Below are 13,618 nucleotides of genomic sequence, written 5' to 3'. Positions count from 1 at the left end.
TTCTGTTTATGTTGATAATGATAAATAAAATATTATTCTTCATTAGTGTTCTTATAAACATAGTTTTTATTATCCTAGCTGTAACATTAATAGATACGACAGTGTGGCCAATGTGTGATGCCGTCTTTGATCTTCCACTTCCACACAATACTTCACTACCACCTAAACATTCATTCATTCATTTTCCATAGCGCTTTTTCCACTTATGAGGGTCACGGGGGTTGCTGAAGACTGATGGGCATGAGGCGGGGTGATGTTCTGGACACATTGCCAGTGATGAGTATGTCTGTCTACATGAGTCACACTGTAGAAACAAATCCTACTGAGGATGATTTTGTGAATGATGAAGTTTGGTGAAAACAGGGTCTACACACACCGACGCACTGTTATCAAGCTTTTCCTTCCTCTCTGTCTTGATTTATGTCTCTCATTGCCGAGTCATATTAAATCCATGATAAATAGCACTGGCTGCCAAATAATTCAAGGTTCAAGTGCTGCAGAGGATTAGCAATTCTCAGTGTGTGTGTGTGTGTGTGTGTGTGTGTGTGGTTGTGTGTGTGTGTGCGCGCGCACATGCAAGCAGGATTGTGTACACCCGCAAACAATAAATGTGTGTGCATAAGGCATGTGTATTTTTTGTGTGTCTGCTGCTGTATCCTCTGATGGTGCCCACTATTGAATGTTTCACAAATCCGCCCCGTGGGCTGGTAGTCGAAGATTTGGACTAAACAACATGCAAGTATTACAGGGCAATTTGTTCCCACTAAGGGTGTCAGAAAGGCCAAATTCATGGCTGCTCAATAACTTACTCATTAATAAAAATCCTGCGCTTCTACTTTACAAAATACGCATGTCAATTCTTGCTATTTGTTCACAGTGTTACTCTGGATTGCTGACTGTTCAAATTATGAATGATACAGCACAACAGTAACTGCTGTAATTTTCAATTAAATTGTGTGTTGTTGAATGTGATTGGTTTTCATGGCTTTGTTTATACAAAATGAAGTCTGTCTACTGAAAATATGGCATGCCATAAAGATGACAACTGGATTCTTTCTGCAACTGGTGCTTTCCACAGTTGAGAAACAGGAAAGCATAGTGATGGGAGGAAATTGCTTTCTACTCTTTAATTGTGCTTTGGGAATGAGATGAGTTTCTGGGAGGAGACAGTTAGACAGCACCCCACTGCTGGTGGTCAGTCTACATTCTGTGTGATGTATGCAGTAGTACTGTAGGGCCAGGGAGAGTAGCCTGTGATATTTATCTGCCCAATTAACACCAGTGTATTTCCAAGATGCTGCCAAAGCTTCAACCCCAACAAATCTGTTACACAGCTATCCCACTGATGAAGGATCTATTGTATAATAAACCATGCCTGGAGGAAAAGTGAGACAACTTTTGCCTGTGCTGTGATTTACATCTCTGAAAACCATCTGTTTAGCATCAGAGAAGTCGGATCACTGTTGGGAGGAAAATTCCAAATTTTGATTGTTCTCACACTCAATTTCACTGCCTCTTTTTCCTTTGTTTAAAAAAAAGGAAAAGCAAAAAAACAACCCTGAGTGTCCACAGTTAAGCCAAAGTCGATACAACAATAAAAACATTGGATTAAAGTTTGTGTGCATGACATGGTGCCATTTAAAAAAAAAAGACATGCAGGGAGCTTTGAAAAGGTCTGTTGCAAACCTACATGCCATTCATTCAAATAGTTGAAAGACAATGTTAAGTATATCAAGACTAATATTTGCTGAAGTAATAAAAGGAACGAGATTGAAGAAAAAATTGACTGAAATGGACATGGAAAAAAATTGTTAGGGCTTCTATTAATGCATATTTTCCTTATAAATTAAACATGTTATAGGAGGAGTGTTTTAAACAGGGGCCAAGTTCCCTCTTCGTTTGATTTAAATAACACACTTATTTTAGAAACTGCAATCAACAAAGATTCTACAATGACTTTGATGAAATGGCTTGATGGCTGCTTTCCACTTTCTTTATTCTACTGGTAATGTGTTGTAGCCTAACATGTTATTTTATATAATGTCATTAGACATCTGTGCATGCATTCTTGTGCACTATTGCAAGCTGTGTCTCAACAAATTCTTGACTGTCAGTAACAGTAAGTGACAACAGAGATGATTTTTGTGCAGCTAATTAAACCAATGTCATCAGAAAGGAAAAGGATGTAGAGAAAATGTGGAAAAAGGAAACAATAATTTGAGTGGGACAACATCCAAGGAAATTCTTCGGGATGAAGTCCACATATTCTGCCTTGGAACAACCTCATTACTGTAATCTGAAGCTCATTTTGAGTTACAATTGTAAACAAGCATTTCAAAGTACAGAGAGCACAAAAACATGACTGCTAGTCACTGAGTAAAGTGGGTCCAGAATTGTCATGCAAAGAGAATCAAGCTTTCCATAATGGATCAAGATGAATGTGAAATTACAAAAATTATATCAGCTTAAACTGAGGTGTTTAAACACAATTTGATAAAGTGAATGTGTACCAGTGACATCGCGTATAAAACTGTTGTATCTGCAAAGACCATTCCAAGAGCGTAGATAACATAACATAACATGTATTTTATTTGTCAGCAGTGCTGAATTTGTCTTGCGACCAAGCAGCCATTTTATTCAACAAGGAACATATATCGCACACATATCACACACATTGACATGACACATATTGACAACATGGAAACATAGTAGTTGAGAGCACTTGTCCCCCACTCAGCCTATCTCTGGTTTTGCTCCTGGTTGAAAATTAAAGTGGATTGATGGACAAAGGAGAATTTTAGTCTAACCTTCCTGAAAGGTGGTACCTCCTTCCTGAGGATAGTAGACTGTATTCACTACATAAAACATGACAGGTGTTTGAGGTGATGTTTTTTGCCAGTCTCATGGAGGTATACAGTTCCTGAAGTTCCTGTCCAACAATCTTTGAGCATAGGTTTAGTTGTTGTGACATTTGCGACTTTAGTTCCACAGACAGACATCCATACCAGGTGGTGCCACAGTATTGAAGAATACTCATAATAACAGAAGTGAAAAACAAAAGAGGAAGAATTGTACTGGCACCAAAAGATTGTAGACAGCAAAGGAAATAGAGTCTTTGCTTTGTTTTCTTGCACACTGCCTCAATCTGATCTTTCCAGGACAGGAGATGGTCTATTGCTACACCTAGGTATTTGTATGAACATACCTGATTGATCTGTTCATTATGAATAGTAACAGGGAGTTTGTGTGTTTCTGGTGGTGTGCCAAAAACAATTTCTTCCATCTTTTTTATGTTTATGAGAGCGTTGTTGCCACTCCATTCAACTACCTTCTTTACCCTCTGTTGGTGCAGTCCAGTGTCACTTATTTACCCTCTGTTGGTGCAGTCCAGTGTCACTGGGGTTATTTAGGAAAGAAATTAAAACTATAGATAAATTGCCAGAGCTTCTTTTCCACACATGTTGTATCTGTTCCCTCTCTAGAGAGAGAGAAAGACATGAGAGCTGAGTGGCTGACCTTTGTCCTCACTCATTTTAATTAACTATGGCTAACAAATATCAGCTATTTCCACGATGAGGTCTCACACTCGTGCACAACCACACTACCCCCATACACACGTGAATGAAGACACACACACACACACACACACACACACACACACACACACACACACACACACACACACACACACACACACACACACACACACACACACACACACACACACACACACACACTCTTATAATGAGGAAGGAAGGCACTTGCAAACACATAATGGAAGGCATAAATTTATAGGGGCTAAACTAGGGATTCACTCCCCCCCATCCACACACACACACACACACACACACACACACACACACACACACACACACACACACACACACACACACACACACACACACACACACACACACACACACAAAACACACAGAGACATGACAATGATTAGTGTCTAACTAAATGTCAGGGACCATGAAGGCAAATCAGTTCCTTTAGATGCACTCATTCTCTGCGCACATTCCAATCATTATCAATGGCAGGTCAGGTTATTTTAATGTATCATTATTCCACTGAGACTCTTGATATACAGTTAGTCCAGATGAGTGCAGCAATTTATATTCACCTAAAAACTTATAACTCATATACAATTGTGAAGAACTACTGTTGTAAAGAAGCAGGGAAAGCTCAACATCATTTCTGCTCCTTCATATAATAGAAAACAGATGAAATTTCTGTATCAGTGAAGGTGAATCAAATATTGTAACCATAGCAACATATACCTCTATCTAGATTGTTCGAAAGAAGGAAGATATGTTAAGATTTTGTTGTGAATTGGATATTACATATTACTAACACCCTTTTAATCAGTGGTAAAAGACTACAAAATCCATTCTACACTGTCTTGCCTACTCTACACATTTCTTCATATGATCACATGTTACATGTAAGCCATTTAAAAGTCTTAAACTGCACTTGGCAGTTATAAGTACCTTGCCTGGATTAACTGCATATGTTACATAAAATTGAGTGTTGGTTACATTTTCACTTTAAGGAAACACATTCAATTGAAAAACCAAGCAAATCAAATAAAGCTACAATCTTAAGGTCGGCAACTTAATTTATTCAAATGGCTACTTGGGTATAGCACTAAGGCAGAAAAAGGCTGCAATTATGCTTAAACTCGTAAGAATTGATATTGGTAATTACCGAGAGAAATTAACACCAAAAACTGAGAGGGAAACGTCACCAAGAAGGTGTTCATTCACCGGAGTTGCATTACGATTGCAAGATATAAAGTAACAAAATCACAGCACATTAAGAGTAAACTGGGGCTTTTATGTGACGCTCTGATTCTCCTTCACATTAGTCATGACATCAAAGTCAACCTGAAGATTTAACGTGCGCCCCTTATCCTTCCTCCGGTGCTGACTCACTCGATGGACGTGGGAAACGAGTTTCATTGTAGATCCACTGTGATCTATATTAATGTCCAAGGTATTTTCAGAGCACACAGGATTATGCATATTTGAAAATGTTAACCCTTTCAAGTACTACATCCCAGCGATCATCATCACTGAAACATCACAGAAAGACTAACACGAGAATCTTTTAAGATAAACTGCATCACATCTACTGTGTGTGTTTCATTTCTACAGTAGTAGTGGGAACATGCTGAGAACAAGTGCTTTGTAATCATCAAAATGGATTCAAATGACAATATGCCAGCAATATTCCTCTGAATGCATTTTTGAGTTCGGTTTTGCATTTTCTCTGTTGAAAGATGAAAGCGCATTAATGATTCCAGTTACTGGTGAAGGGAAGCGTGCCCCTTTCCCCCTGCTCACTATGACAAGCTATTTTTAGATGAGAGGTGCTGTGCATATTTAATACCGTATCACATCTACGATCTTAATTAAGAGAGGAAGGAAAAGAATTGCAGCTGAGGAGAAGGACGATCATGTGATGTGTAGAAGGCTGTGTTGGGTATGATACTGATCTCTCATTCCTCTGTATCCTACATCAGATAATGGTCAGGATAGACTCTAAATAGGTCAGCACATGCATGCTGGAGATTAGGCTATGCAGGCAAAGATGGGGGATATATCTGAGCATTAACTCAACGGGCTGATGTCGACTAAGAGTTCTGGTCATAGTTGTTAAGGTTGAGAGTGATGCCACTGATACAGCAGTTTTGCACAATAGGCTGCGTGCAGCCACGGGGCAGAATCCATTCAGTTTAATCTTGCTAAGTCAAGTCTCAAAGGAAGGGTTTAACTGATCGGCAATTACCTGTGCCAAATGTACCTGGACCCCCTCAGTCAATAAGAAGACCCCGATGACTTTTAGTTGGAATTTATATGAGACACATTTAGGCAAGAGAAAATTTGGAGTTATGCAGTGGGATAAAATATCAGTGGCACACTTTTTTTGCATGGTTGTACAGAATTAAAGAGGTTTTTCTGTATCTGCTGGTATACAATTTCCTCCGGGATTAATAAAGTATCTATCTATCTATCTAAATCACTTAAAGTGCTCCTACTGTATTAGATTATGTATTACAGTCATCATAGGGAGCTTAAAATTTGTTGGTGCTGTAACACAAAGGAAGGCTGCACAATTTATTTGACCATGACTCAGTGGTGTAACACCAATAACACCATCATTGTTTAAATCCCACAATGTCTAATTTCTTGAGGTGATGCATGATCGTAGAAGGGGGCTAAATGTCACATAGAGATTAAATGATTCTGTCGAAATGAGTAGGGAGTCACAGCCATTTCTAGCCTCTAATCCCTGCTGCAGGAACATATGATTTATGTGTTAGAGAGTGCGGATAACTACAAACTTCTTTTGCTGTAAAGCTGTGGTAAACGTCCATGGAGGAAGAAATTCCCATGGGTTTTAATTAAAAAAACAAAAAACAAAAAAAACAACCTAGACAATTTACAGTGTTATAAAACCTCCAGTGCATTCCCTAGTACCTAAAAAAAAAAAAGACATATCATGGATTTATGGAACAGAACGCTGTTTAGATTTTCTTCTTCTTCATGGTTTTAATGACGGCCTTCCATAAATAAAATGAATTTTGAACTTCAGTGTATCATACTAGCATATCTGTTGAAAATAATTTAAAAAAAAACAACAACTTATATCCAAAAATGGAAAGACACAACCCAATACAAAACAGCCCTGAAGCACTACTGGCATAGATATTTAAGATAAGCATAGAAATTGCTTGGAAGATCAGCTGGTCAAGGACCCTGACAGCCCGACATGCACCTAAAATGGGTTGAGACCGCAGCATACTTCCATAAATATGCAGTAATCCCTTCTTGCTCCCATTTTCTGTGTTACTCCTCATGGTACACTGTCTAGCAAAGCAAAAGTGCCAATAATCTAATGCCATGAAATCCCTTTTACTTCAACTGTAGCATTCATGTTGTAGCATTAATAAATGTTGCATGCCTGGACTGAAAACCCCGGATTAAAGTGGCTGTTTATTTTTTCCTTAGCAAGTCTTGCCTTTCCTATCAGCAGATGAAAGAAAGTATGCTCTGAAAAGTTTCTGCAACATGACAGAGCTGCTCCCCTGCTGCATCTCATCGGTAATGAAATCCCTTCTGTTACCCTTGAGTGGGCTTAAGCATGTGTACACAACTATCGCACAGTGACAGGTAATGATTCACAATTCACACAGTTCTGACAAAGTAAATAAACAACAGCACAATATGGTGCAAAGTTGTGGAAAAACCTTAACAGCTTGTGCGCACGGACACGCACACACACACGCACATGCACACACACACACACACACACACACACACACACACACACACACACACACACACACACACACACACACACACACACACACACACACACAGTGGTTGAAAAATAAATTTTTAAAAATTACTCAATTATGTCAATGAACCATGTTTTAATTACCTCGAGCACCCAGTGAGAGACACGACTGCAGGCATCTATCAGCTGGAGTCATCTTGATCTACCAGCAGCTCACAGATGCAGAACACAGCTCTGACTAAAGCTCTGCTGACCTGTTTTCCTCATGACTCAAGAGGACCAGATGTACATCACGCTGTCCTAATACATAACAGTGTATTAAAAACTTGTATATGTTTCTTTACTTTTTACTGTTACTCAAAAAGTTTATTTGTGGAGTGTAATCATCTTAACCAGAGATAGTGAACAAACCTCTTTCTTTTGTTGTCACAGTTTTATTTTGCCAGGGTCCAGGGCCAGGGTCCAGGGTCCTATTCAAAAAATTACTGGATCACAGAGAGGGTCTGTTTAAGGGGAATGAATGGACATGTCTGGAGCATTTTGGAGGAATTATGTTTGTTCTTGTTTGTCGGTGTTTGAATGTTATAAAACATAAATAAAAAATAACGATAACTAGAACCAAGGCAGTCACGGACTGCATCTTCCCGTGACTAACCTTAACCTACTTTCAGGGTAGGTCAGGGTACCCTGAAAGTAGTACCTGACTAGTGTATAGCTTTCACCTTTCAGGCTAGATCAAAGCACTAGCTTTGATCTATGGTCTTTCTCACACTGGCCTTCTCCCTCGTCTTTCTATTTTATCCTGTTCCTGAGTGTACAAAAGTTGAAATTTGACCTTGACCTAGTTTTCTCAAGGTCAAGGTCATTATCTCACTTTCTTTCACTTTGCCGCCCGAGTAATGTGCTTCTTGTTTCATCTTTCTTTGCAATGGTTGCGAAGAAATTTGGTGGAAATACGAATGAAAGAATGAGCGCACTCTCTCTCTAACACAAGAATGAATAAAGCGAAGAAAATTGCTAAAGAAACACCTGAGACACCTCCCGATACAAGTAGCTCTGAGAACGAAAATGACAACAGTCTGAAAGAGGCCGTAACAGAAAAATATGATTCGCAAGAGATAAAAAAAAATTCCTGCAAGACACAAAAGGTTCGAGGGCAAAAGTGAAAAAAAAAAATTCTGACCTCAACATATTTATGGATAGCGTCAGCTTTTATATGAAAAGTAAAAGAAGAATTGGTGAACCAGTTTTTACAGACCAAGAGTTTTATAGAAGGAAAAAACTAAGAAAACAGTAAAAGAAAAGATGATTGTGGAAAACCGATAATTGTTTTTTTTTCTTAATTTTGTGTGTGTTTTTTTAGTTTGATAAATGTTAAAAGGTTAGACGTTTCTTTGTTCAGAAAATGCACAGTGCTATTGAAAATCCTTTTTACGCGAATCTCTTTTAGATTTTGTGTTCACATGATTGTTTTGTAATTTGACTTTTTTGAATAAACATGATGTTCAAAATAAAAATTAAAAAATCTCGCTCTCTGTCCCATTATTTCCCTGTTGCTTCCCCTCTGTGTGTCTGCATATTGCTCTATTTGGGGAGAGGAAGGCTTTGGAGGTGGAATTAGGGCAAAAAGTTCTATTTACAACCATGAGAAGCCAGTAGACTAACAAAACAAAAACAAAAAAAAGATGAAATGAAATCGCTGCAACAGCAGCCAGTGTGACAAGAACAAAAATCACACATTCCTGCTTGACCTGAATATTTTTCCCTCTCTACTTAAAAAAACAAAAATCTGATTCAAAATGCATCCAAAACAGAGGAAAACAAAGAGCGTCGAGCCCCAGAGAGCACCACTGATGCAAAACAGCCTCATTAAAAAAAGGGTCTGATTACTGTGATTTAAAAGTTTAATAGAGCTCATAATATGTCGATTTCAATGATGAATAAAAACAATGAAGTAGGGAGGTGAAAGGCACTCAATCTGATCCAATTGTATGACTAGCATTACATCATAATACGTTGCATTACGTTTGCAAAGACACTTGTTTTCAAGTTTATAGGATCCAGGGACATAAAGCCCTTTAATCACAATTACTTGTTATTACAAAGTTATTACTCAGCTGTAATATATAATGTTCCCTGTTTTTCTTTACAAGCATTACTAATGATTTTCTCCTCTCGTAGTAAGACACTGACAAAGATGACAAAGACCAACATACTAATTGGTGTGTTAATCTGTTTCCAAATTTTAGCAACCAGAACATACCTATCAGGAATGCTGGGCATCACAAAACATATTATACAGCCAACAGCTGGCACATTAGCTTTGGTTTGATTGTGACCATATGGCCAATGGTGTGAAGCTGACATGACCCAAAACAACACTGATAGGACTCCAATTATAAAATGTTGTGCAGGAAGTCAACATCCACAAAAAAATGAGTGTCCTGTAGTTCCATGACTGCCTGCTATGCAGCAGAATGCAGTTTATCACATGAATATTTATAGGCATGATGTCTCCACAAAATGTCTCTAAAAAGACACAAAGTGACTGAGCAGAAGAAGCTCTGGTCAGTGTCAACTGAAAGTTACTTATTAGAACTCAGCCTCCCTATTCACTTATCCCAGGACTGTACATCAGGAACAATGGGGAGGTACTGACAGTTATTGAAAATATATCTAACCAAACACAATGATCAGGGTTTACATTGAGAATAGAGAAAACTGAAATATTTAAAGACGCAGGAAAATGACAACGGACATACTGTATATCTGATTGAATAACTTCAGCAGTTAGACAAAAGGTGTCTCCTCTTCACCGTTAAGAACACACAAATATGACACACATTAATATACTGAATGATTTTCAGTTAGCACAGAAAAAACAGACTTTCAATAATCAATCTGAAAACAGCCTGTCAAACTGTACACACATCATACTGTGGAGTCCAGCTCAATCATTAAACTGTAAAATCAGGGGGAAAAAATATTGTAAGGGGACTTAAAAATGTGATTCCATATAATATTAGATTTTAGATTGTTTTTGAATGAAATCTTTATAAACACTTCTTGACAAATCAAAAAAAAATTCAAGAGTAAAAAAAGAGATTGAGAAAAAACTTGGTTCAACATACTACATGTAGTGAGCAGCATATTTACTTTGTAAAATTTTATTGTTGAAAGTATGTGGAGAATAAAGGAACAACTTGACACAGTCCAATTCGTTCATGGTGGGGTGGTCCTGAATGGTCAACCGACCCTTTGACTAAAGTCTGCAGGGGGGCAGTACTGAATGAATCATTCTATTTCAATTAGATGACTCTTTTCTAAGACAGTTGCACGTGACTATTCCATATAAACAAGGTAAAAGGAAGAGACGTAAGAAAAAGATTTGTTAAATTCTGACCTTTCAGTATTGGGACACTCTTTTTACCTGCAAGGCAGCGTGGTGTCTGACAAGTTTGCAAGTGCAATGCATTTATATTCAGTCCTGGAGTCGGCTTGCATCTACACAAAACTTACATTATATGTGTGGAAATGTATCCAGTGTTTTAAAAAAAGGATGCTTTCAAAGTGGAGAGAGGTATTACTGTGACCTTGATGTGGGACGCCTGGTTTTTAATGATTTCCAAAGGAACCAAGGTGAGCTACACTCATCAGCCATGTGAATGCCAGTTTAACAGACCGCCTCATAAACTATCACAGTAAGTCCATACACATTCATGACATTATGCTACACGTCACAACACCACCCACACACTCTTGGGTTTATTTGGACAGTGCAATACGGTGCATACTGACAAAGGATAGTATGCATCTTAGAAAATGGCCTGAGGACAAACTACTGAGTGGGATATTGTTCATGCAGAGTTATTAGCTGATATCCTTATGTTCTTAGATATGAACACCCAAGAATTAAAATGTGATTCTGTTTATGCTCTTCATAACTTCTGGTTTTATTTTACCAGGTCAGAATGACAGAAGCAAAACAAATACATATATTTACGGTTTAGAGCTGATTAAACACATAACACATAAGATCACACCCCTAAAATAGCATTCATAAAATCATAACAGCTACACCAGCTGGAAAACTGCTTACACTTTCCCATTTCTCACAGCTCAAGGTCATACAAAAACAGGGTGTCTGGCCCTTAACTGTTACATTAATACTACACTACTTGTATGAATGTTTACATATTCCAACAATATGTTCTTAAAAAGCAATGTACTGTGCCCTCGTTACTTGCGATTAATGCGTTCCAGGCACCACACGCAAATAACAAATTCCGCGATATAGTGACAAACTATTTATCTTATTATTTACGGTGAATTAAATGTTTATGAACCTTTCCCGTACTGATATTAAACCACCTTATATCTATATTACCTTTTGCCACACTCCTATCAACTCTTTACAGCACTTCTGTGTCAAATGGAAGGGCGTCGCATTCCGAGACTCACGGAACGTAGCGCACTTCCGGATGCCATCAGCCAACAGAATGTGACTACTGACTAAAAATCATGTGACTACTGACTAAAAATCCACGATGAGGTGAAGTTGCAAGTCTACATGCGTAAATGCACGAGGGCGCACTGTATATGTTATGATTACTCTACAAATCAATGCATGCTATAGAAATATGTTGTATTATTAACAACGAAAACCAAAATATAAGGAAAAAATGTGTTGAAAAAACATATTTATTCTTATATTTCGATCCAAACATACATGCTGTCACGGTTCCGTGTGGCTGTGCTGGTGTGTGGCAGAGGGAGAGGCCAAAGTCGTGGCCTGTTGGTCCTCTCCACAACTGTTGCTCATCACCACACCCGTTACTGGTCTTCACTGCTGGACTCAATTGGAATGATGAACATGAAGCTTCTTAAGCCAGGTTTGGTCAGAGTTTGTTTTTCCTGAAGTTTTGGTCCTGATGTTCTTGCCTGTTAGTTTAGTTTTGTTCCTGCCTTGTTCTGTCTCAGTTTTTGTTTTGATTAAATCATGGATAATGGCTGTGTCCTGCATTTGAGACTATATCCTGACCTACATGACACATGCAGAGCTCGGTGGCCCATGTGTGACTCCTTGCATTTGTTTATTAAAGACAAAACAAATAGGACTCGGAGGATGGTAGAGTGTTTACCTAATACTTAGTTTGAAGAATCAGTATTCAAACTCAGTCACCATCCTATCATTTTACCATGCAGCAATTGGATATGGTTTTCAATTACTGTACATCTATGTGTCTGGAACAGCCTACTTAACGTCCCCTAAAATACAACAATACCTACCGACCTCGTTAAACATTGAGATGCTCAACATAAAAGCCAATTTGGACAGTCTCTAAAGGATTCAGTGGTGATTTTATTTTGTTAAAGGTTGACATTCTCAGCTTTAACACCTGATAAAAAATGTAGTGACATCCTATACAAGATTCATTTTAGAAACCTAACAATCACATCTCATTTTGTCTCCTGCAGTGACAAAACCCACAGAGGATTGATTAAAGCTACGTACATAGTCTGCCCCAAGTCATTTGAACAGACATGCTTCTACCTTTTGCACCACAGCCTCCAGGCTGTGCCTTACAGTGTCAATTTATCTCTGCAGAAATTATTTTTGTTCTATTTCATTCCCTTACACTCCTGAGTAAAAGAGAATAGCAGACATTTTTAAAGCACAGATGGTGCCAGATACACCTGTGACCATTGAATATGTGGACAGAACACATAGGAGTCACTGTGGAAATCATGTTTGCTAAATGGTCTTTGTACATACATGTGTAACAAGCAGAGAACAGAAAACTGAAATCTATCAGTAACTACTTATAGAAATAGGATACACTGTTATTGCTTGTTAATTATTTAGCATTGAAAACCAGTTCTAAAAATACACGAGAACAGACAGTTCAGACGGACAGGGATGACCGACACTCACCTTTTACAATAAGGTTGAGAAGCTTTGGCCGTGGATTGCGCTCACTCTGAATAGAACATGTGTACTGGCCGTCGTCAGTTACATCCACTTTCTGTATCTGAAGGCTGTATTCATGTTTGTCTCCAACGCTGGACACAATGGACACACGTGGGTCACCAGACCATTTGTCATTTCCTGCAAATATGATGCTTGAGCGGTTCAGCCAGGCACCTTTAGAGATCCCATCCAACAGGTAACACCTACAAAAAGAAGGAAAACTTAGATCTCAGAAAATGTTTGTTGTTAATTGTTTAAGTCAGCTATCTTGACTACTGAATGATACTTTAGCCATGACAGGTGTTTCCTTCATTTCACTTACTAATGATTCCCTGTTCAGCA

At 38.3% G+C, this 13,618-nt stretch overlaps 1 protein-coding gene across 2 annotated transcripts in view; it reads right to left on the bottom strand.

The window, feature by feature from the left end:
- Nucleotides 1-13,618, bottom strand: part of negr1 (neuronal growth regulator 1) — a 151,516-nt gene that overhangs the window by 82,866 nt on the left and 55,032 nt on the right. For both annotated transcript variants that reach the window (XM_068320365.1, XM_068320367.1), the window contains exon 2: nucleotides 13,241-13,479. In XM_068320365.1, coding sequence (XP_068176466.1) covers nucleotides 13,241-13,479 — 239 coding nt within the window. The remainder of the gene's footprint in view (nucleotides 1-13,240; nucleotides 13,480-13,618) is intronic.

The sequence above is a fragment of the Antennarius striatus genome, chromosome 7, assembly GCF_040054535.1.
Source record: "Antennarius striatus isolate MH-2024 chromosome 7, ASM4005453v1, whole genome shotgun sequence".
NCBI classification, from domain to species: domain Eukaryota; kingdom Metazoa; phylum Chordata; class Actinopteri; order Lophiiformes; family Antennariidae; genus Antennarius; species Antennarius striatus.
The sequence above is the reverse complement of the archived record's forward strand: the minus strand, read 5'-3'. Positions and strand labels throughout refer to the sequence as shown.